The 25893-nt window shown below is 40.5% G+C and overlaps 1 protein-coding gene across 1 annotated transcript in view; it reads left to right on the top strand.

The window, feature by feature from the left end:
- LOC135476938 (squamous cell carcinoma antigen recognized by T-cells 3-like) overlaps window positions 1-25070 on the top strand; it is a 46913-nt gene extending 21843 nt beyond the window's left edge. Inside the window, exons 12-23 of the mRNA XM_064757085.1 lie at window positions 418-527; window positions 887-999; window positions 1504-1580; window positions 2845-3060; window positions 4417-4525; window positions 7589-7893; window positions 8634-8717; window positions 15142-15246; window positions 15749-15838; window positions 17797-17880; window positions 21726-21886; window positions 23198-25070. Of these exons, the coding sequence (XP_064613155.1) occupies window positions 418-527; window positions 887-999; window positions 1504-1580; window positions 2845-3060; window positions 4417-4525; window positions 7589-7893; window positions 8634-8717; window positions 15142-15246; window positions 15749-15838; window positions 17797-17880; window positions 21726-21886; window positions 23198-23411 (1668 nt within the window). The 3' untranslated portion in view covers window positions 23412-25070. The remainder of the gene's footprint in view (window positions 1-417; window positions 528-886; window positions 1000-1503; window positions 1581-2844; window positions 3061-4416; window positions 4526-7588; window positions 7894-8633; window positions 8718-15141; window positions 15247-15748; window positions 15839-17796; window positions 17881-21725; window positions 21887-23197) is intronic.
- The last annotated feature ends 823 nt before the right edge of the window (window positions 25071-25893 follow it).

Here is a 25893-nt window from a genome sequence, read left to right as displayed (position 1 = left end):
TATATCTATTAGCTTGACAGATAACTTTGAGCAAAAGCACGAAAAGCCAAGGTTGTCACATTGGGTGATATCGGGGCAAAATTCAAATGATTTCGGTGTAATCACAGTAGGATAGTCTTCAAGCATTGTCTTCCTAAATGTATGACATGATAAATTTTGTAATAAAAATGTGATTTTGTGTATGGCATGCCAGAGACATGCAAGCAAAGATGACAAAAACAACCCATCAGATATTGGAAGAGTGAGCGATTATCTTCATGTACACAGTCCTACAGGTGCTTGCCACGGATAAGGCTGACATGTGAACCTTGACAGTGTTATTACATGTAGATGTAGATGTTACTTTGTTGATGTGTTTTTCCATGAGAGATAGATGTATGATATCAGACTGTATTAGACTCATCCTCAAATCTTCAGGCAAGGTTTTGTAAAAATATGGAGAAGGCACGAGAACTGTGGGGATCTGTAATGGCGGAAGGACACGGTAATGAGGCAGTGATGTGGCTTGAATACCTAAAGCTAGAAAGGTAAGTACCAAATGGATTGAAATGGGAAAACTTCGATTGAAAAGTGAAACCCTCAAGACATTTGGAAATTTCAAGTAAGAATACAAAAAGAAAAAAAGCATGTAAGGGACTCTTTGCTTTCAATTTTTTTTCCAAGACTACATTTTTCGTTTGAATAAGCAACTTGGTTTAAACAACTCAAACAAATCTCCTGTTACTTTTTTTATAAAATATTGTGTAAAATTTATAATGAAATGATGAAATAAAACTTTCAATCTGTTTTTGATAGGTATTCTTTGCCAACTTGATGTATATAAAGTTAATCAGTACTCGTGATAATGTAAAGTTGTACTACAGATTGCTTTATGAATTATATGCAGGCTCTTTGGAGACACAAAGCATTGTCGGAAGTTGTTACAGCGAGCCCTGAACTCAGCCAGTGATTGGCCAGAAAGTATTGTCGAGGCTTTCCTAAATTTTGAGAGGGAAGAAGGTAAGACAGAAAAATTCATCTAAAGTTTGATATTGATTATATGCATCGTTTACAGATTAGTCACCCACAGTGCACATTTGCATGTTAATGTGAAATTTGTGTCCGTGATCGTTCATGCGCATCTAGTGGTGATGCTAACGATAATCGTCACCAATTGAAAATTACAGATAGTAATTAAAAGTATGGAGACGATCTTTCTTTTTATGAAAAAAAAAAATTGATTTGGTTCTACAAGTTGTTTGAAGAGGCTTGAGATATAGGCTGTTTCTCTTAAGGCATACAGTTTGAATGCACTTATGGATGTCACAGTGTAACGGGAGCAGCTTTCCAGTGCTTATACTAGCAGTAGATAATGGGAATTTCCCTTCAGCTCAGTTCGTAGAGCGCTGGACTTCAGCTGCAGAGACCCGAGTTCAAATCCTTGTGTGACCCACGTAGTGAAATCCTTCAACCATTACAACTGTACCTGTTAACAATCGTTTGTTTTCATTTGATTTGTTTCAGGGACGTTTGAGACATACGATCAAGCAGTCATAAAATGTGAAGCTCAGATGGAGAGAGTCTCTGAAAGACGAGCCGTGGTCAGTGCGTCTTTGCCTCACATCATTTTTTAGCTGACCTGTACAAAATACAGGCTTAATAGCTTATGTCATACCCCATGTGTTGGCGTCAGGTAACAGGGAAAATAATGTTGCAGAAAATGTTTGAGGTGGTATCTCCAGAAATACTGCATGTATTGAGCTGAGGTTTTACATACACATAAAAGCACAATAATATGAGAGGGGCGTTCCACCTTTGATACGCTGTATCAATTACCATAAATTGCAAAATTCACTGCTTATTTTATTGTGTTTTGGAATACGCTGTATTAATTACCATAAATTGCAAAATTCACTGCTTATTTTATTGTGTTTTGGAATCTGTGTTTAATTAAATGTTAGGGGTGGTATCTCAAAGTGTTGCATGCATTGAGCTGAAGTTTTGCATGCATATAAAGCTCAGTGATACAACAGGGATGTTTCATCGTTGACCCTCTGTGAGCATATCAATTACAACAAATTACCAAATTGACAGATTCAGTTCTTCATGCATTCAGCTGAAGGTTTACATTCACATGTCTCCTACAGGCAAGCTCTTTGGTAACCTTGCTGCCAAATCAAAGTTTTTTTTTGTTTTTTGCTGTTTCTCCTAAGGCGTAAATGTTCTTACCTCAAAGGTATTTTCGTCATTTTTCCTCTGTCCATACGTCTTGTACTGAGATTCTGTCACATGTGCTAAAGCTTGCATCATCATCTAATATCAGTAACTGGCCAAAGGTTTATGATTTAGTGATTTATCATTCATTCAAACTGAACGGATCCAGAGGCCTCTCACCAACGTGGTTGCTGCGAGTTCAAGTCTAGATCATGCTGGCTTTCTCTACCGTCTAATATATTGTTGGAACGTCTACCAGCAACCTGTGGATGGTCGTGAACTTCCCCTGGACTCTGCCGGCATAGTGCTGGTTGCCATTGTATAAGTGAAATACTCTTGAGTATGGCATAAAACAGCAACTAAGTGAATAAATAAATAAATAAACTGAAGGTCATCATGTAAGTGTAAATTGTTGATGGTGTTGAACGACAAGCAAATAAATTAGTAAATAAATCTATTGCATGTAGCTGCCCTTTTGAAGTTCAGTTTTTCAGATTTCCACACTGTCGCATAGTGTTTAGTTTTCCAGAAGTCATGAAGCAGTTTGTGTTTGTGTTACTTCATGTTTTAGTGCTGGGTCCTCCATACCATGCCTCATGCTAGACTGCGCATTAAGGAGAATATTATTAAGTGTACTGTTGATAATTTCAGGCAGCTGAAAAAGAAGCGTTGATGGAAGACTCTAAGAAATCTGTGAAACCAGGAAAAAAAGACATCAAGGCAAAGCAAAACCAAAAGCTTTCTCATAAATCTACAAGAGAGGAGACTGGAGGGCAGAAAATGAAAGTAAAACCTACCAGGCAAAGCCAGAAGGGTATGCCCTCTGAGCAATCAGAGATTCCCGAGCTAAAACCCTACAAACGTAAGGTGAGTTTAGAAGTGAATTCTGAAGGGATAAAGAAAATGCCTGATAATGTCTGTTTACAGTACACCGATCCATTAACTGTTGATAATTTTAACTGCATTCGCATGTCGTCATATGGCCAAGGCGAATAATTCATTCATATATCATAGTGAGAAATTTTGTCAATAACTTTCCCAAGGTCATGTGGTTTTCACCAGGCACTGCTCTTTTCTCCAACAAAGAAAATGCCTTTGCATAAAATTCTTGGATGTTGTGTTGAACAACCCTCCAGTAAGTAAATAAATATACATTTTTTTTTTTTTTTTTTTTTTTTTGATTGGTGTTTTACGCCGTACTCAAGAATATTTCACTTATACGACGGCGGCCAGCATTATGGTGGGTGGAAACCGGGCAGAGCCCGGGGGAAATAAATATACAGGTTGTCTGACTGAAATAACTGTGTGAATGACGTTGGCTCAGACCTCGAGTGGCCCTGAAGGTCAGCTATCTGCAGAGGTTGTCTTAATCTGCTGTCATAATGGTCTAGGCCATTGTCTTATTGTGTGATCCAGACTGTCTAGGCATATACATGTAGTCTTACTGTATGATCATGACTGTCTGGGTATATACATGTAGTCTTACTGTGTGATCATGACTGTCTAGGCATATACATGTAGTCTCACTGTGTGATCCAGACTGTCTAGGCATATACATGTAGACTTACTGTGTGATCATGAGTGTCTAGGCATATACATGTAGTCTTACTGTGTGATCATGACAGTCTAGACGTATACATGTAGTCTTACTGTGTGATCATGACTGTCTAGGCATATACATGTAGTCTTACTGTATGATCATGACTGTCTAAGCATCTACATGTAGCCTTACTGTGTGATCCAGACTGTCTAAGCATATACATGTACTCCTGTGTGATCATGACTGTCTATGCATATATATGCAGACTTACTGTGTCATCATAACTGTTTAGGCTTGTAGTCTTACTGTGTTATCATGACTGTCTAGGCATGTAAATGTTACTGTTATGACTGTCCAGGCTTGTAGTCTTACTGTGTTACCATGACTGTCTAGGTGTGTAGTCTTACTGTGTCATCATGACTGTCTAGGTGTGTAGTCTTGCTGTGTTATCATGACTGTCTAGGCATGTAAATGTTACTGTGTTGTTATGACTGTCCAGGCTTGTAGTCTTACTGTGTTACCATGACTGTCTAGGTGTGTAGTCTTACTGTGTTACCATGACTGTCTAGGTGTGTAGTCTTACTGTGTTATCATGACTGTGTAGGTGTGCAGTCTTACTGTGTTATCATGACTGTCTAGGCATGTCTGCCTTGTTCTCCCACGCTGGGGTTTTGTATTAACAGTTGGATGGCTCTGGAGATACAGCAGGTTCCGGATCCAAAATGTCTTCCAGCACCGTCTCAGAAGCCATGGCACCACCAGATGGGGAACCTCCTGTAAAGAAAGTTAAAGGTGAACTTTTCTCTTTCAGTTGCTTATGCGTCATGCCTACTGCGCTAGTCTTGAACTTTTCAACCATTTGAGTGATATTTTTGTGAGTTATTGCCTTATTCTTAATAGAAACAGACATGTGCTATCGTGTGAGATGAAAATCAAAAGTATTTGTCTGCAACAAACCACAATGGTTCAATTCATAACTTGAACAGATGTGATACCACAGACCTGTAAGTCTCAGTAATTACATGTACATAATACATAATGTTTCTTAATACACTTGTAACCCGTACATTTTGAAAACTTGTCTTGTGGGTGTTGTGTGCAGAAAACACTTCAGTGTTTTTTTTGTGAAGCCCTGAAGTTAGACAAGCCACATACCAAGCCTAAATAACAACGGTTCATAAGGTGCGTTCAAGTGTACAATTTTACGTACGTTCTTTATCAACCATAAACATGAAAGTGAATGTCCTTGAACGTGGTCTCTTTGAGTTGGGACAACTGCTGATAATCTTGCATACCAAAACCAGTGCTCTATCTCTATTGAATGTTACTCTATTCCCTATGCAAAGGGAAGAAATTCTTGTAACTTCTTGAATACACTCATAATATCAGTGTCCTATCAGGTCATTCTTTAGTCCATCACCCACTAATAAGTATATATCCCTTCCTGTAGAAAGAGCTTCGTGACCCAGTTATCAGAGAGCCAATCAAATGGCAGGAATGCCTGGGAGACAGGGAAAATCCATACACAAAGTATTATTGGATGGTTTACATCATGTGATCTGATTAAAAGCTCACTGACTCCATGTGAGTGCCAGACAATTGAGTAATGTGGATAAAGAAAGGATATTTATAAAGAAATGTCAACATTGAAATATTTAAGGGAAACTTAGGTTTTTCTGATGGCTGGGTTAGGCAAATGGCATGAATTTCAAAAAAAGATAGGTTTGTATATGTGTCTACTGGCATTGGAAAGACTCTGTGCTTTTGTGTTGTTGAGCGACTCAAAGTCAAGACAACAACAACAAGAACAGTCGATCAACCAGTTTATCCAAAATATTAGAAGACTATTATAAGAACATCTTACCACTCAGCAAGTGGATAAACTTACTACCAGTGGGATTCCAGCGGAATTAAAGTGTGGCTCGAAATTTAGTCAGGAACGTACAAACAAACAACTGCCGTATTCAGGGTAAACATTCCTTGTACAACAGCTGATGTATAGCCGTGTTCATTGGTTGACACAATTTTAATTTATTCATGTCATGAGGAATTAAGTTGACCGATGACGGAAAATGAAGCAGTATCTCTTTGTAAGTAACTGAGTAAAGAATAACGAGATAGGCCACTGATGTGATGAGTATCATTAGTATGAGTATGTTATTGGGACATCAGTGACCTCTGATATTATGAGTACCATGAGTATGTTATTGGAACATCAGAGGCCACTGATATTATGAGTACCATGAGTATGAGTATATTATTTGAACATCAGTGACCTCTGATATCATGAGTACCATGAGTATATTATTGGAACATCATTGACCACTGATATCATGAGTACCATGAGTATGAGTATATTATTGGAACATCAGTTGACCTCTGCATACTCGAATAACAAAACCTTGACTTGCACTTGTATACACGAGTAGTGTAACTCCGAAAAAAACGAAAGACTCATTTTGACCCAATATTTCAGCACTTTATTTAGCCATCATCAGGAGAACTATTTGGCAGAGATGCAGAAATATTAAATGAAAGTTTTAAATGAAAGTCTTTCGTTTTTTGGTGTTACACTAGTCGTGTATTGCATACAACTGATCAATGGGACACAAGGGTTGTGGCACTTGTATCAATGAAACCATTGGTACAGGGGGCACAACTGTTCCATGAGGTACATGACTCGCTGCACTTTGTAGAGGGCTGGTGCCACCTGCCATTGAACGTAACATGGTTACCAGGCCATTCATCACATGTACCAGCCAGACTTTATACAGTGATATAAGGTTCTCAATTCCTCCACCCATAAACCTGGCTGCGCTGCTGTCATGAAAGTGAACAATTTTTAAGCGTAAAATGCTAATCAAATACATTTTTATTTATTTGATTGGTGTTTTTTTGCACTGTACTCAAGAGTATTATGAAGTAAGTAAATATGGTTACCAGTGACATTCATGTACTTGAGCCACATGTTCACCCCTACTTGAGAGATCCTGTGTGGCTTCTAGTATTATGTGGATACTTCTTGTATTATGTGGATACTTCTGGTATTATGTGGATACTTCTTGTATTATGTGGGTACTTCTTCCACACTCCTGTAACACCCAAACAACTTTTTGAGGACTTGGCTTGCTGTCTCCCAACTGTACCAGCGTACGTGACAAATATAATGTAACAATGGCCTACATATCCGTGTAAGTGTATTTATGTGTATTCCAGGTCCAATTGAAGCAATAGCCTCACAAGTTGTCTGTGTAAGTGTATTTATGTGTATTCCAGATCCCAGTGAAGCAGTAGCCAGACAAGCTGTCTGTGTAAATGTATTTATGTGTATTCCAGGTCCCGGTGAAGCAGTAGCCAGACAAGCTGTCCGTGTAAGTGTATTTATGTATATTCCAGGTCCCGGTGAAGCAGTAGCAACACAAGGTGTCCGTGTAAGTGTATTTATGTGTATTCGAGGTCCCAGTGAAGCAATAGCCAGACAAGCTGTCTGTGTAAGTGTATTTATGTGTATTCCAGGTCCCGGTGAAGCAATAGCCACACAAGCTGTCCGTGTAAGTGTATTTATGTGTATTCTAGGTCCCGGTGAAGCAGTAGCAACACAAGGTGTCCGTGTAAGTGTATTTATGTGTATTCCAGGTCCCGGTTAAGCAGTAGCAACACAAGGTGTTCGTGTAAGTGTATTTATGTGTATTCCAGGTCCCAGTGAAGCAGTAGCAACACAAGCTGTCTGTAAGTGTATTTATGTGGCAATAGCAACACAAGGTGTCTGTGTAAGTGTATTTATGTGTATTCCAGGTCCCGGGGTAGCAATAGCCAGACAAGCTGTCCGTGTAAGTGTATTTATGTGTATTCCAGGTCCCGGTGAAGCAATAACCACACAAGGTGTCCGTGTAAGTGTATTTATGTGTATTCCAGGTCCCGGTGAAGCAGTAGCAACAGAAGCTGTCTGTGTAAGTGTATTTATGTGTATTCCAGGTCCCAGTGAAGCAATAGCCAGACAAGCTGCCTGTGTAAATGTATTTATGTGTATTCCAGGTGCCGGTGAAGCAATAGCCACACAAGCTGTGCCACATGATGCATCAAAGGAACATCGCACTGTGTTTATCAGCAACCTGCTGTACTCCATAGATGAGGAGAGACTAAGAGAGATTTTCAGCCAGGTAAGTTTATGCAGTGCGTATTTCAGAAATAAAGTGCAAAGGTGAAGAACTAATGTACATGTAACTGATCATGACGAGGAAGTGAGGATTTAGAGATGGGCATTTTGGCGTTGAGTTTGGCGTTTTTGACAGAGCAAAGATTTACATTGTGGCGAGGAGTTTGTCTGATAAGTTGATATGGATAGTGTATCAAAATGATAATTGGGCGTAGTCATTGGAATCAGGTGAAGATGCGGGGTAAGTGGTCTAAAAGGACAACATACATCTGTGTAAGCTGTGTGAATATTAGAGAAGACACACTTCCACTTTGACCAATGAAAATTTGTACTTGTTTCCCAAGGTATTTTTGTCATGTGTTCATTGGCTAACACAAATTAGGTCAATAGTCAGTCGTAACAACCATGTGTCTTTGGGCATCTTTGGGCCAATAGATTTGAATGGTCTGTCGTGGAGAGGGTAAAAGTGGAGATTTTAGCTTTTGAATTTTGAAAATGTGAAGGTTTGCTTTAGGTGAGTACTTTTGAACTTTGAGAGTTGGAATGGTTGGAAACGTATGATTTTCGTCTGTTATTACAGATATACAACCATGTAGATATTTATGTGAGTGCATAGCTTCTTTGGAAGGCCATTGCATAAACATGTAGATATTTATGTGAGTGCATAGCTTCTTTGGAAGGCCATTGCATAAACATGTTTGATTATGTATGAGAATCTTGGTTTGAATTATGTTCTCTTTTCAGTGTGGTGAAATAACAGAAGTGCGATTGCCCAAAAACTTCAAAGGGAAGTCAAAAGGATTTGGCTATGTTGAATTCAGAACAGAGGTACATGGGACAATGTTTTCATTTTTCTGTTAAATTGTATCGGTAATCATGTTTTTAAAGTTCTAAAACTTCGGCAATCGATGCCCTGCAAGTAAAACCAAAACATTAGCAAGTAAGAAAAAATGTGTGTGGCTTAATGAAATGAGCAGGAGTTACAGGCACAAGCACAGGTGTCAGAGTGGGTGGCTTAATGAAATTGAGCAGGAGTTACAAGCACATGCACAGGTGTCTTAATGGGTGGCGGAATGAAATGAGCAAGAGTTACAAGCACATGCACAGGTGTCTTAATGGGTGGCTTAATGCAATGAGCAGGAGTTACAAGCACATGCACAAGTGTCTTAGTGGGTGGCTTAATGAAATGAGCAGGAGTTACAATTGCATGCACAGGTGTCTTAGTGGGTGGCTTAATGAAATGAGCAGGAGTTACAAGCACATGCACAGGTGTCTTAGTGGGTGGCGGAATGAAATGAACAAGAGTTACAAGCACATGCAAAGGTGTCTTAGTGGGTGGCTTAATGAAATCAGCAAGAGTTACAAGCACACACACGTGTCAGAGTTGGTGGCTTAATGAAATGAGCAAGAGTTACAAACACACGCACAAGTGTCAGAGTGGGTGGCTTAATAAAATGAGCAAGAGTTACAAACACACGCACAGGTGTCTTAGTGGGTGGCGTAATAAAATGAGCAGGAGTTACAAGCACACATACTGGTGTCTTAGTGGGTGGCTTAATGAAATGAGCAAGAGTTACAATCACATGCACAGGTGTCTTAGTGGGTGGCTTAATGAAATGAGCAGGAGTTACAAACACACGCACAGGTGTCTTAGTGGGTGGATAAATGAAATGAGCAAGAGTTAAAATCACATGCACAGGTGCCTTAGTGGGTGGCTTAATGAAATGAGCAGGAGTTACAAACACATGCAAAGGTGTCTTAGTGGGTGGCTTAATGAAATTAGCAGGCGTTACAAGCACATGCACAGGTGTCTTAGTGGGTGGCTTAATGAAATTGAGCAGGAGTTACAAGCACATGCACAGGTGTCTTAGTGGGTGGCTTAATGAAATGAGTAAGAGTTACAAACACATGCACAGGTGTCCTAGTGGGTGGCTTAATGAAATGAGCAAGAGTTACAAGCACATGCACAGGTGTCCTAGTAGGTGGCGTAATGAAATGAGCAAGAGTTAAAATCACATGCACAGGTGTCTTAGTGGGTGGCTTAATGAAATTCAGCAGGAGTTACAAGCACATGCACAGGTGTCTTAGTGGGTGGCTTAATGAAATGAGCAGGAGTTACAAGCACATGCACAGGTGTCCTAGTGGGTGGCTTAATGAAATGAGCAGGAGTTACAAGCACATGCACAGGTGTCTTAGTGGGTGGCTTAATGAAATGAGCAAGTTACAAGCACATGCACAGGTGTCTTAGTGGGTGGGGTAATGAAATGAGCAGGAGTTACAAGCACACACACAGGTGTCTTAGTGGGTGGCTTAATGAAATGAGCAGGAGTTACAAACACACTCACAGGTGTCTTAGTGGTTGGCGTAATGAAATGAGCAGGAGTTACAAGCACACACACAGGTGTCTTAGTGGGTGGCTTAATGAAATTGAGCAAGAGTTCCAAACACATGCACATGTGTCTTAGTGGGTGGCGTAATGAAATGAGCAAGAGTTACAAGCACACACACAGGTGTCAGAGTGGGTGGCTTAATGAAATGAGCAAGAGTTACAAGCACATTCAAAGGTGTCTTAGTGGGTGGCGGAATAAAATGAGCAAGAGTTACAAGCACATGCACAGGTGTCTTAATGGGCGGCTTAATGCAATGAGCAGGAATTACAAGCACATGCACAAGTGTCTTAGTGGGTGGCTTAATGAAATGAGCAGGAGTTACAATTGCATGCACAGGTGTCTTAGTGGGTGGCTTAATGAAATGAGCAGGAGTTACAAGCACACGCACAGGTGTCTTAGTGGGTGGCGGAATGAAATGAGCAAGAGTTACAAGCACATGCAAAGGTGTCTTAGTGGGTGGCTTAATGAAATCAGCAAGAGTTACAATCACATGCACAGGTGTCTTAGTGGGTGGCTTAATGAAATGAGCAGGAGTTACAAACACACGCACAGGTGTCTTAGTGGGTGGATTAATGAAATGAGCAAGAGTTAAAATCACATGCACAGGTGCCTTAGTGGGTGGCTTAATGAAATGAGCAGGAGTTACAAACACACGCAAAGGTGTCTTAGTGGGTGGCTTAATGAAATTAGCAGGCGTTACAAGCACATGCACAGGTGTCTTAGTGGGTGGCTTAATGAAATTGAGCAGGAGTTACAAGCACATGCACAGGTGTCTTAGTGGGTGGCTTAATGAAATGAGCAAGAGTTACAAACACATGCACAGGTGTCCTAGTGGGTGGCTTAATGAAATGAGCAAGAGGCACATGCACAGGTGTCCCAGTAGGTGGCGTAATGAAATGAGCAAGAGTTAAAATCACATGCACAGGTGTCTTAGTGGGTGGCTTAATGAAATTCAGCAGGAGTTACAAGCACATGCACAGGTGTCTTAGTGGGTGGCTTAATGAAATGAGCAGGAGATACAAGCACATGCACAGGTGTCAGAGTGGGTGGCTTAATGAAATGAGCAGGAGTTACAATTGCATGCACAGGTGTCTTAGTGGGTGGCTTAATGAAATGAGCAAGAGTTACAAGCACATGCACAGGTGTCTTAGTGGGTGGGGTAATGAAATGAGCAGGAGTTACAAGCACACACACATGTGTCTTAGTGGGTGGCTTAATGAAATGAGCAGGAGTTACAAGCACATGCACAGGTGTCTTAGTGGGTGGCTTAATGAAATGAGCAAGAGTTACAGGCACAAGCACAGGTGTCAGAGTGGGTGGCTTAATGAAATTGAGCAGGAGTTACAAGCACATGCACAGGTGTCTTAATGGGTGGCGGAATGAAATGAGCAAGAGTTACAAGCACATGCACAGGTGTCTTAATGGGTGGCTTAATGCAATGAGCAGGAGTTACAAGCACATGCACAAGTGTCTTAGTGGGTGGCTTAATGAAATGAGCAGGAGTTACAATTGCATGCACAGGTGTCTTAGTGGGTGGCTTAATGAAATGAGCAGGAGTTACAAGCACACGCACAGGTGTCTTAGTGGGTGGCGGAATGAAATGAGCAAGAGTTACAAGCACATGCAAAGGTGTCTTAGTGGGTGGCTTAATGAAATCAGCAAGAGTTACAAGCACACACACGTGTCAGAGTTGGTGGCTTAATGAAATGAGCAAGAGTTACAAACACACGCACAAGTGTCAGAGTGGGTGGCTTAATAAAATGAGCAAGAGTTACAAACACACGCACAGGTGTCTTAGTGGGTGGCGTAATAAAATGAGCAGGAGTTACAAGCACACATACTGGTGTCTTAGTGGGTGGCTTAATGAAATGAGCAAGAGTTACAATCACATGCACAGGTGTCTTAGTGGGTGGCTTAATGAAATGAGCAGGAGTTACAAGCACACGCACAGGTGTCTTAGTGGGTGGCGGAATGAAATGAGCAAGAGTTACAAGCACATGCAAAGGTGTCTTAGTGGGTGGCTTAATGAAATCAGCAAGAGTTACAATCACATGCACAGGTGTCTTAGTGGGTGGCTTAATGAAATGAGCAGGAGTTACAAACACACGCACAGGTGTCTTAGTGGGTGGATTAATGAAATGAGCAAGAGTTAAAATCACATGCACAGGTGCCTTAGTGGGTGGCTTAATGAAATGAGCAGGAGTTACAAACACACGCAAAGGTGTCTTAGTGGGTGGCTTAATGAAATTAGCAGGCGTTACAAGCACATGCACAGGTGTCTTAGTGGGTGGCTTAATGAAATTGAGCAGGAGTTACAAGCACATGCACAGGTGTCTTAGTGGGTGGCTTAATGAAATGAGCAAGAGTTACAAACACATGCACAGGTGTCCTAGTGGGTGGCTTAATGAAATGAGCAAGAGGCACATGCACAGGTGTCCCAGTAGGTGGCGTAATGAAATGAGCAAGAGTTAAAATCACATGCACAGGTGTCTTAGTGGGTGGCTTAATGAAATTCAGCAGGAGTTACAAGCACATGCACAGGTGTCTTAGTGGGTGGCTTAATGAAATGAGCAGGAGATACAAGCACATGCACAGGTGTCCTAGTGGGTGGCTTAATGAAATGAGCAGGAGTTACAATTGCATGCACAGGTGTCTTAGTGGGTGGCTTAATGAAATGAGCAAGAGTTACAAGCACATGCACAGGTGTCTTAGTGGGTGGGGTAATGAAATGAGCAGGAGTTACAAGCACACACACATGTGTCTTAGTGGGTGGCTTAATGAAATGAGCAGGAGTTACAAGCACATGCACAGGTGTCTTAGTGGGTGGCTTAATGAAATGAGCAAGAGTTACAGGCACAAGCACAGGTGTCAGAGTGGGTGGCTTAATGAAATTGAGCAGGAGTTACAAGCACATGCACAGGTGTCTTAATGGGTGGCGGAATGAAATGAGCAAGAGTTACAAGCACATGCACAGGTGTCTTAGTGGGTGGCTTAATGAAATTCAGCAGGAGTTACAAGCACATGCACAGGTGTCTTAGTGGGTGGCTTAATGAAATGAGCAGGAGATACAAGCACATGCACAGGTGTCCTAGTGGGTGGCTTAATGAAATGAGCAGGAGTTACAATTGCATGCACAGGTGTCTTAGTGGGTGGCTTAATGAAATGAGCAGGAGTTACAAGCACACGCACAGGTGTCTTAGTGGGTGGCGGAATGAAATGAGCAAGAGTTACAAGCACATGCAAAGGTGTCTTAGTGGGTGGCTTAATGAAATCAGCAAGAGTTACAAGCACACACACGTGTCAGAGTTGGTGGCTTAATGAAATGAGCAAGAGTTACATACACACGCACAAGTGTCAGAGTGGGTGGCTTAATAAAATGAGCAAGAGTTACAAACACACGCACAGGTGTCTTAGTGGGTGGCGTAATAAAATGAGCAGGAGTTACAAGCACACATACTGGTGTCTTAGTGGGTGGCTTAATGAAATGAGCAAGAGTTACAATCACATGCACAGGTGTCTTAGTGGGTGGCTTAATGAAATGAGCAGGAGTTACAAACACACGCACAGGTGTCTTAGTGGGTGGATAAATGAAATGAGCAAGAGTTAAAATCACATGCACAGGTGCCTTAGTGGGTGGCTTAATGAAATGAGCAGGAGTTACAAACACATGCAAAGGTGTCTTAGTGGGTGGCTTAATGAAATTAGCAGGCGTTACAAGCACATGCACAGGTGTCTTAGTGGGTGGCTTAATGAAATTGAGCAGGAGTTACAAGCACATGCACAGGTGTCTTAGTGGGTGGCTTAATGAAATGAGTAAGAGTTACAAACACATGCACAGGTGTCCTAGTGGGTGGCTTAATGAAATGAGCAAGAGTTACAAGCACATGCACAGGTGTCCTAGTAGGTGGCGTAATGAAATGAGCCAGAGTTAAAATCACATGCACAGGTGTCTTAGTGGGTGGCTTAATGAAATTCAGCAGGAGTTACAAGCACATGCACAAGTGTCTTAGTGGGTGGCTTAATGAAATGAGCAGGAGTTACAAGCACACACACAGGTGTCTTAGTGGGTGGCTTAATGAAATGAGCAAGAGTTACAAACACATGCACATGTGTCTTAGTGGGTGGCATAATGAAGTGAGCAAGAGTTACAAGCACACACACAGGTGTCAGAGTGGGTGGCGTAATGAAATGAGCATGAGTTACAAGCACATGCAAAGGTGCCAGAGTGGGTGGTGTAATGAAATGAGCAAGAGTTACAAACACATGCAAAGATGTCAGAGTGGGTGGCGTAATGATAGGAGCAAGAGTTACAAGCACATGCACAGGTGTCTTAGTGGGTGGCTTAATGAAATTCAGCAGGAGTTACAAGCACACGCACAGGTGTCAAAGTGGTTGGCCTAGTGAAATGAGCAGGAATTACAAACACACGCACAGGTGTCTTAGTGGTTGGCTTAATGAAATGAGCAAGAGTTAAAATCACATGCACAGGTGTCTTAGTGGGTGGCTTAATGAAATTAGCAGGCGTTACAAGCACATGCAAAGGTGTCTTAGTGGGTGGCTTAATGAAATGAGCAAGAGTTACAAACACATGCACAGGTGTCTTAGTGGGTGGCTTAATGAAATGAGCAAGTGTTACAAGCACATGCAAAAGTGTCAGAGTGGGTGGCGTAATGAAATGAGCAGGAGTTACAAGCACACACACAGGTGTCAGAGTGGGTGGCTTAATAAAATGAGCATGAGTTACAAGCACACGCAAAGGTGTCTTAGTGGGTGGCTTAATGAAATGAGCAGGAGTTACAAGAACACGCACAATTTATCATCAGTTAAGTGGAATCCATGTTGGTGTTGCACGTGTATTGCAGGATTCGGTGTCGGCAGCATTGCGCATGGACCGTAAGGATGTGGAGGGCAGGCCTATGTATGTGTCCCCATCCATTGACAGATCCAAACAGCCTGCAACATTCCGGGTAAGGGAACTTGTGAGAGGAAACATTATGGAGCAGCTGTTGCCTGACCATGGATGATGTTTCTGTGTGTTATAGACTTTATCACATCTTAAAGCAGCTAGTTTTTTTTCTGAGATAACTGTTCATTGTCTCGACTCACAGTAGTGCATGCAGTATATCTACAGTAACCATAGTTACAAGCACTATGTCACACTTGGGACTGTGGTACTGGTACTGGCCTGCACTGTATCATGTTAATGTGTTTGGATAGCAATAAGAACTTGGCACCATCAACATGGTTTGTAACTGAAAGTGTTTGTTGCAGTTTTAGGCGTCGACATCCAATATGAACAGAGAAAGCATTGTGAAATAAAATGTTAGATGTAGTATCTTGTTGATTCGATGTGGGCATATTTACCCAGCTGACAACTCCTCATAAGGAACCCTTTTCAGCAATGATTTTCAGTGACATTCAGGCCAAGAGGTTTTTTAGTGCATTTCATGGTATGGTTTGTTTTTTTAGTTTTCAACAGATTTGGAGAAGAATAAACTGTTTGTTAGAGGTCTTCCATTTACCTGTTCCAAAGAGGCCTTGGAGAACATCTTCGGTCAGGTGAGGTGTAGAACTGTTAGAGACACACTGTTCTAGTGATCACAGGGGTAGCTGTTGGGGAGATTGGTGGTCACAGGGGCATCCAGTCTAGAAGTCAAGAGGTTACCTCATTAGAGATGTTTATGAGGTGCGACGAAAGTTGTGTCGATGCGATGGAAAACTGTTAAGCAACTCAAATCACGCAATTTATGCCCATCAGGTAAATTAGACCATTGTTATATTTTCACAAAGTCACCGTAGACATTGTGTAAAAAAGGTGACGGGGCAGCTGTCAAATCTCCTCTCTTACTTTATACTTTTTCAAGCAAAATTTATACCTGCAATAGACTACATCTCCCTGAACTGGTCATTTTCATTTTTATTTCACATTTAAACAGATAATGCTCCCCACATATTGACTCAGAAATGCGTTACAAGTATAAAGTACCACTCAGCTCGTCGCTTGTTACGCGAAGGTCGTCAATGTGCTCCTTAACCTGTTGATTACTGTCCTCAGGCTAATTACTTCCATGTTTTTATCCCATGGCTGTTTTTGGAAGTTTATTAGGTACTTTATAGCTCAGTGCAAGAGGTTTTCCACAGGCTGTACTGGGTTTTATTTTCTGGCTAAATTAATTTCTTCTTTTGAATAATCTCTGTAAACTTTATAAACACATAAATGAAACATGATCTCAAATGCCTGCTTTCTTAGCACAGATTTCTTTGACTCTTTTTTTAAACCTGAATTGAACATTGAAATCATAAAATTTAATCTCTACAACTTGGTTGATGTTGATTTTTCAGTTTGTACAAATTGCAAAAACTTACTATTGTAAATCTTTTAAAATTGTTCATTGTTTGCAGTAGCAAGGTTCCTGGGCAACATTATGATGGATAACAAAATGGCTGAAAACTAGTCAACAGACATAGCATGTAGATGATAATGTGATACTCTTTGATTTTTGAAAAGAAACTTGTAAACATTTGGCTGTAGTTACAGTTTTTGTCATAATGTCTTTTTATAATATGTTGTATTCAACAGCAACCTGCGGATGGTCGTGGGTTTCCCCTGGGCTGTGCCCAGTTTCCACCCACCATAATGCTGGTCGCAGTCGTATAAGTGAAATATTCTTGAGTACGGCGTAAAACATGAATCAAATAAATAAATAAATAAATAAATCGTCAGATTGACTTTTTCATGGTTTATCTCTTATGGCTTATATATATGGTGGTCAGACCATACTCCATGTGACCACTTTGTCATTTGGTGGTGTAATGGTTTGAGCATCAGTCTTGAATTCGGGAGAACTGGGATCGAACCCAGTTCACGTCAAACCAACGTCTTCAAAAGGTATTTGTTGCTGCATTTCTTGGCGCTCACCACTGAAAGGTTAGAGCAAAGAAACAGGACTGGTTGTCCCCGTGCCACTATCATGTGACTGGGTGGGGTGTCATGTATGGTGTCTTCAGCACGATACTTAAGTGGTGGCATGGACTTGCTCTGCCACAAGAAGACACAGTATATGTACACACCCAATCACTGCTATGACTGTAAAATATGTTAAGTACAATGTTAAAAGCCAAGCATTCACTCATTAGGCCACCTTATCAGCCCTGGGGCCTTCAACTTATATGACTTATATGGTGTGAGTATGATGTGAAAATACACATATTGTAACCTCTGAGTATTCCTTAGACAGTTACCAGGAAACATGGTAGCAAAACTCAGGTGTTACGTGTGGCTTTACATATAGACGCTGTTAAATGTAGGCCACATGTAAATGTTCGTGTGGAACCATATTTGTATTCACTCTATCTCATGGCCCAAAACCAGTTTGTCCCTTAGTATCCGTTTTAGTGAGGTAACAACTTCCTCTTTCACATTGATAAGGATATTGATGAAGGCTGACTACATGTATATGTATGAACCCGTTGAATCCAAGTAAATACTTGTCTTGATGTGAGCTTTTGGATTGCAGCATGGAAAACTGAGATCTGTCAGGCTTGTGACACACAAGAGTGGAGCACCCAAGGGACTGGCTTACATTGAATTTGAAAATGAGGTAAAATGCCCCTGTCTTATGTTCTTTTGTTTTTGTTTTTATTTTGATGGTCGATGGAAAACATGTTGGTTATACCAATACAGGACTGCTGGTCAGATAGTTGAAAGATTTGGTGCTCTAACTGGCTGAGATAGCCTTTGGGTTTTTGTTGAAAATGTCTAGCCCACTGAGGTTGTGAGAATGACTGTAACTGCTGATTGTTCAGCTGCAAATTTACTTCAGGAGATTTGTTAGTTTGCTCTCAAATATTGATGGTTTCCTTCATGTAAAAAATAATGTAAAAAAGACCATTGTATAAGTAAAATGTTCCTGATTATTGTGTAGAACCTCTGTAATATTTCTGTGTACATGTAGCTAACAGAAATTTGTTTGCAATTGGAGCAGAGTGACCTGCACCTTTGTGTCAATGCAGCTATTTGTTTATTTTTTTTTTTTTTTTTTTTAATTGGTGTTTTACGCCGTATTCAAGAATATTTCACGTATACGACGTCAGCGGTATTATTGTGGGAGGAAACCGGGCAGTGTCCACGGGAAACCCACATCCATCCGCGGTAAACCCACCACCATCCGCAGGTTGCTGGCAGACCTCAATGCAGCTATTATGAGGTCTCCTACTGAGAAGGAATATTAAGTTTTTATTTTTGTAGCCGCTGTATTTCGGCTTGTAACATATGGATTGCAGGTTGACCTTTTGTTTTTCCGCTCCAGTATAATGAGCACTCATTTATGGATTGAAGGTTTTTTTTTTTATATTTTATCCAGTCTTATGCTTAAGGCACATAAAACCTGCTGATGGGAGGCTGAACTTTTTGTATTGATTTTATTTTTATTTGCTTTGAGAATGTTTTTAAGTCATTTTGATTGATAGACTTTCAGTGTAAAAATTTAGCAGTCATATAAACTTTAATTTGTTTTCAATAGTAAGCACATCTTCTTTAAAAAGTCTCCCCACAGGGTGATGTACACAGGGTCTGTGATTATCTTTTTCTCGTCAAAATTTACCTGAATTTTGAACCTCATTTTCTCTGGCATATGCATCATCTATAGAAAGCTTTCCACATCCATATTAGTACTGGTAGTAGAAGCCTATGACCGTGATGACAGTTCTGATGCATGTGACTAGACTGCGATGGAATGTCAGCTGAGTATTTCCTCAGCCAATCATAGACATGCAGTGGCCACCCTTAGTACACGAATAGCCAATCATGGCAAGCGATTTGCAAATCAAAGACCAGCGATTTGGTGCTCCAAACTTCCCACAAGGAAATTTTTGTCCTACCATAGCTCAACCTTTTTTGGTGAATTTATGTACTCACCAGGTTACATGCGGACCCTTAGATAGCCCTGGGTGACACTAATGTACACTGAGGTAATGACACACTTTTGTTGTCTGGGAAGGTAGAGTCAAAGAGAGGTCAATCAAGGGGGACAACTCTACGGGTCACATAGAGGTCGTCACCACACCCCTCACCTTCCTGTAGAAGATCTGAATGTGATCTATAGGAACAACTGTGGAAGAAAGAACAACTGCGCAAAAATGTTCCATCATGTGTACAGCACATTGATAGTCTATACCTTTCCTTTGTGCATCTGGCCGCACTGGGAGAAGACAAAAACAAATATTCCCAAGAAAAAAGAAACAAAGGAACACTATAATAATGGCTGCTAGGGGGTGTGAGGGGAAGTGAAGAGCCTCCCCTGGGTAGTATCTGGATTTTTATTGTTGCCATTTGTATAGTGACATTGCATTGATGTTGGCTATTTGCAAAAGGACACAGAACAGAATGTGTCTCAGTGTTGCTGGTTTGTGCTTAACACATCCTATGAACCAAGGGGTGTTAATGGGACCGTAAGATGGGGGTGATAGATATGGGGAATGGACTTCTAGAAGAATCCTGTTTAGATCTGTCTCGTTGCCTCCATCGTCTCTTATGAACTAAATAAGGTGGTGATGAACCCAAATCAAACTTGAGGAAGTGCGTCCTACCATTTACGCGTTTCCTGCAGCGAGACAGAAAAGCAGTGTTGGTGGATTGGCATTTCGGTCATTTCCATTTCTTACAGTAGGTGAAGGATGGCACTTGCAGTGTGCTGTAGGAAGGCATCAAATTGTCTGATGTTCTCCACTGTCAAGTTAGACTATGTCTGGGTGAACACCAAAGCTTGCACTAACTCCGGGATTGGAAAGCTGATCAATAGACATGTTCCAAGATGATGGGTAGACGTAGTTAGCAAGGGCACGATCGATTCGCCAAGAAGGATCGCGAGTAAAGATGCTCTCGACGTTTTGCAATTTCTGGAGTCCTGTGATGGAAAGGAGTCTCTCAAGATGAAAATGTGTATCAGTAAATTGCAAGCTCTTGCGTAATGGTCCTGGGACGTTAATGCGACTTTCCTCTGCGACAAGTTTTGTTAGAATGAATCCCTGGTTGGAACATTCAAGAACACCAACAGATTAGACAGAATCCTACAATGTATGAGTGAGATTATATTGTTAGGGGGGCTGATGCTGAATAGCTCTGGCTTGAAGCTATCCCCTTGAGGCTATCCATATTACCACACTCAGTAGGATCTAGTGATATTCCACCAACCTCAAGCCAGCGTTGCCAAGTCTCATATGACACACCGGTTTCTTGGACCAAATCAGTAATAGACAATGTATCTGTTGTGGAGGGCAGTCTAATAATATGCTCAGCCATTTTGCTACCTACATGTATACTTTCCAGCTGAAGGAGCTCTTCCTCAGAGGCGTCAGGATATTTATAGCTCCCATAGAGGAATATTTCAGGTTCTGAAAATGATTAAAGTGGAATGGAAATGACTAGTAAATGCAAGGTTATTATACTAGTGTATTAGCTTAGTGTATTAATAGCTATACCTGTATGTGGAGAAAAAGGTCATAGATCTTCCACTTATATGCCTTACGTGTATATGTGGTGGACTATTAGCACAATTGACAAAATTACACCAAAATGTTTTAAAATGAAAGCAAGGAAAACCAGGGGAAAAGAAAGAACACAAACACAGTACCGTGGCCATGCATTCAGTGTGACAAGGGTATGGTAAGGTATTAAATTTGTTGAAAAACGGATATGTTTATTGAACATTGGGTTTTCAAGAGAAAAAAACAAAAAAAAAATGTAGTTATAAAACTGTAGCTATAACATATGGCGATTGTACGATAAGTCAAAGAGGGGTCAATCAAGGGGGACAACTCTCTGGGTCACATAGAGATCGTCACAACAGTTCGCTCAGCCATTCACAGGGTTGAATTTGCCATTCATACATGCACAGGTCTTTGTACATGGATGGCCACAATGAAGCCTATTAGCACCACAACAGCCCTGTAACATACGAAGTCACTGCTCTGCAATCTTTTATAATCTTAGTTATACATGTATTTATGACAGTGTTAATATTGTTTTGGTCTTTCTTGTTGATTTAGTGCCAAGTTCTTAGCACTATCAAATTAGAGAATATCATCTGTGTATGAAAGTGTCATTCTACTTTTTTTTTGGAACGACAGTATTTGAATATATCTTGACATATATATCTATATATCTATATACATTGACATTTACTTTGTTTTTATCTCAGGTGACGTGTTTGGTTTTTATCTCAGGTTACATCTGTTTTGTTTTTCTCTCACGTCACATCTATTTGTTTTTTCTCTCACATTACATCTGTTTGGTTTTTTTCTCACATTACATCTGTTTCGTTTTTCTCTCACGTTACATCTGTTTCGTTTTTCCCCCCAGGGTACACCTGTTTTTTTTCTTTATGTCAGCTTGCATCTGTTTGGATTTTTCTCTAAGCTTACATCTGGTTTGGTTTCTCTCTCCCAGACAGAGGCTGCTCAGGCTGTGCTGAAGACAGACGGCCTACAGATAGGGGACCACACCATCTCTGTCGCCATCAGTAACCCGCCTGACAGGAGGGCACCACTCAAAACCAGGGCAGAGACCTTTGTCCCCTCACTCGGAGGTGGCAAAAAGGAATCAGAAATGTTAGTGTTTCAGTCTTTCTCTTTACCTAATAAGTTACTGGGGGTCTCCATTGCTCAGTTTGTTAGCGCACTAGTGCAGTGTAATGACCCAGGAGCCTTTCACCATTGCGGTTGCTGTGAGTTCAAGTCTAGCTCATGCTGGCTTCCTCTCCGGCCATAAATGGGAAGGTCTGGCAGCAACCTGCGGATGGTCGTGGGTGTCCCTCGTACTTAGACCGGTTTCCTCCCATCATAGTGCTGGCTGCCGTTGTATAAGTGAAATATTCTTGAGTACAGCGTAAAACACCAAGCAAATAAATAAATAAATAAATAAGTTAATGAAAGGATAGTAACATAGGCAAATATTGTATGTGGAGGACAAACACAGAAGCTCTAAAAAATTAGTACAACAGTAGGCTTTAACGCATATATATAGATATATCGTAGAAAACACATAAAGTATGTTTTGTTTGGGTCATTGTAAAAAAAAAAGTGTTCATAGAACTTGAAACCAAGAATTTGCATTGGGCTTTGTGTTTGGTGGGGAAAAGTTGCAAGTACACTATATAAAGTCTGATTTACTCATTTTTCACAGATGGTTTCTGTGATAGATAAAGTGCAGAAGAAATCTTCATCTAAAGTTGTAGTTATTTGCAAAGTTTACTAAATGTAAACACGTATGTTTACTGGTATTTGCTGTTTGTAACTAATAATGAAAAAAAAAATCTTAATATCTATATACATATTAAAAAAGCATATATATGTACATGTACTGTACATTCACTTCGCAGCAAAATCATTATTTCTCTCCAGGTTTTAGGGGAACTGAAGAGTTCTCATTTCCCTGTACTGTCACATATTTATCCACCAGCTAAGAAAACTAAGGGAGCTTAACCAAGTAATTGTAGGTTTATTTTTCATTGAATTGCCATTTCTTGATCTTTTTAACCTTGAATAAATACATGTACATATAACAAGCCATTTACATGTATAATCCAAATGCAAGTCTCAGTGTGCACATGAATGGGGTATGATTGATTAAACCTCCCAGTAAATTGAATGGGTAGAGCTATCTGTTCAACACAACAGAATGATTTAGACTTGTTGTAAATATTCAGCCTTTTCAACCACTTTTTCAATCGAATTTATGCATACAGTTTTTATGAAAATGACACAAAAAAAGGATTTGTTTGTGTTATTAAAGATGGTAGCTTCATAACTGTGCAAATTATTTCTCTACACCCTATAGAATTGTTTTATTGACTTTGCCTGTTACTGTTGCGTGTTCATTATTACATTATTGTCCTGCCAGAAGATACTTTCTGCTTTCAGACGGGGTAAGGCTCGTACACAGTTGTCCCTGGTCCCCCGGGCTGTCCAGAAGAAGCCTCCCCCGGGGTATACTCCTGCCCCGAAGACCAACGCTCCTGATGCCCAGTCTAAGGATAGACAGAATGGAGCAGGCCAGACAACAGCCAAAGACCAGACTATCCCCTCCCAGAAAATGAGCAATTCAGACTTTCGCAACATGTTGTTAAAGAAGTGAGGAAGATCTACATGTAAATTCCGGAAATTCTTGCTCTTGTGCCAATCAAGGCTCTGGTCAAGTCAAAGACTTGTGATGGTGGCAATGTCATGGTTTGATGAAACTGACAGCCTAGATATGGTGACACCTTGTTGTCTTGCAATGTGTGAGAACAGATTGGGACTGAACAGAACAATTTTGGGTTGGTGCATCGTGTAAACGTACATATAAATGCAGCTGTAGTTTGTGACATGATTGGTATATGATATGCACATGATATGCAACATGTACAAGTATCAGCTGACCATCAGAAGATTGCCATCACATGATGATGAATGCTGCGCGTAATAGAGGATTGGGAAGTTAATGAAGGATTGGGATGTTGATGATAGATTGCGAAGTAGATGCAGGATTGGGATGGTGATGTAGGATTGGCAAGTTGATGCAGGATTGGCAAGTTGATGCAGGATTGGCAGCTCGATGCAGCATTGGCAAGTTTATGCAGGATGGGCAAGTCGATGCAGGATTGGCAAGTTGATGCAGGATTGGCAAGTCAATGCAGGATTGGCAGGTCGATGCAGGATTGGCAAGTTGATGCAGGATGGGCAAGTCGATGCAGGATTGGGATGTTGATGCAGGATTGGGATATTGATGATGGATTGGAAGTCAATGCAGGATTGAGATGTTGATAAAAGATTGGAAAGTTGATAAAGCATTGAGAAGTTAATGCAGGATTGGGATATTAATGATAGATTGGGAAGTTTATACAAGGTTGGGATTTTGATGATAGATTGGGATGATGATGAAGGATTGGAATGGGCATATACCTGCAGGATTGGGATGCTGATGGTAGATTGGGAAGATGATGCAGCATTGAACAGTTAATGATAGATTGGGAAGTTGATGCAGGGTTGGGATGGGTATGTTGATGCAGGAATGAGATGTTAATGATAGATTGGGATATTGATGCAGGATTGGGATGTTGATGCAGGATTGGGATGTTGATGATGGATTGGTATGTTCATGCACGATTATAGAGATTATGCAGTACATCTATCACTTAGCCTGCTTGTCAGGATGATGCTCCTGGCTGCTATCTTGATATGAATCAGTAGTGCCACCCTGTAGTTGATAAGAAAAGCAATTCCGCTGACTTTGCTCATTATCTTGGGTAGTAGGAAATTATTAACAATTTGGGAGGTAACACAGGAGTTGGAAAGTGGCCTAGGATTGGCAAGTTGATGTAGGATTTGGCAGATGGTGCTAGTAAAACCTTGGTACAGTGCACGTGAACTGGTGTGTGGTATAAATAATATGATAATTGTTTTTAGGTTTGTTATTAGAAGATTAATCCCACCAAACAACAGTATGAGCATGTACAAGGGGGTGGATATTTGTGCTCTTGCAGCATAATTTGCCCAAAACAAGGGCTTATTTATTTGCATGTAGTCTGCAGATATGGCCTTAAACTGCCACTACTTCTGCTCATGTTGTTGATTATTTAAAATAAGGATGGCTTCCTACATTTTCAGTTATGAAAAATTTACTTCTAGTAATTTCAACCAGAAGTCTATTGCTCAGAAACATTGCAACATCCCTATAGCTAGTTCTCATGGCTCTTGGCACTTTTCTGCGATTTCTGTTACATTATGCGATATATCTTCGCAGTTATGTATTTATCTCTCTATTACGCCGCAAATGTTTGATAAACAGCTGATGCATGATGGGTTCCATACGCGGTTGTGTTGAAATTAAATTACAACATAGAGTTTGGTAAAAGGACAACAATGATAGTAATTGTTTCATGGTTTCTTGGAAATAGTCAATGGGTTCTTAATAGCATAGCGACAATAATCAGCGAAATTGCAGTTTTTAAATATGGGGTTTCAAGTTGTGGACAGTTCTTATAGCAGCCGTTTACAATTAGACTTCCAATAATTCTGTTCACAATTGCTACGCAAGAGGTTGGAATATTTCTCCACCAGGTGGCGTGAGCTTCTGCAGACGACATAACCTGCGTACTGTGCTGTGGAGATTAGCTATAGAGAAGTTGCATACTTCTAGGTAATGGACTTCAGCTTCTACATGTAGGCCTATGTTGATTCTTTGTTGCAGTTCGTTTGTTTTTAGAATCATGTGTGCAGGAATTATACTTGTGCAGTACCATTACACCTACAAGAAGTGTGCAGTCTAACACCAAGGATACAAGGAATTCAGTATGATCACACTGCTCTGTGGTTATAAATTATTTGAATATTGATATCTGACATTTGAATGTGCCGTTATTTTTCCTGTACAGTATACAGTCTAGATGTTAAAGCTTGATAATGTTACTTAGGTTTATACTTACTAGTATATACATGCTTATGTTTTGATACATTATGAAGTCTTAAGTGTGAAAGGCAGAAAAATTTACGCTGCCAAACAGTATTCTCACAATAGCTTTTTCATGAATGTTTTTAAGACTGATTTCAACGAGTAACAGGTAATGGAATCAAACTTA

The sequence above is a fragment of the Liolophura sinensis genome, chromosome 10 (assembly GCF_032854445.1).
Source record: "Liolophura sinensis isolate JHLJ2023 chromosome 10, CUHK_Ljap_v2, whole genome shotgun sequence".
Taxonomy (NCBI): Eukaryota; Metazoa; Mollusca; class Polyplacophora; order Chitonida; family Chitonidae; genus Liolophura; species Liolophura sinensis.
Note: the sequence above shows the minus strand (reverse complement) of the source record. Positions and strands in the feature narration are given on the sequence as shown.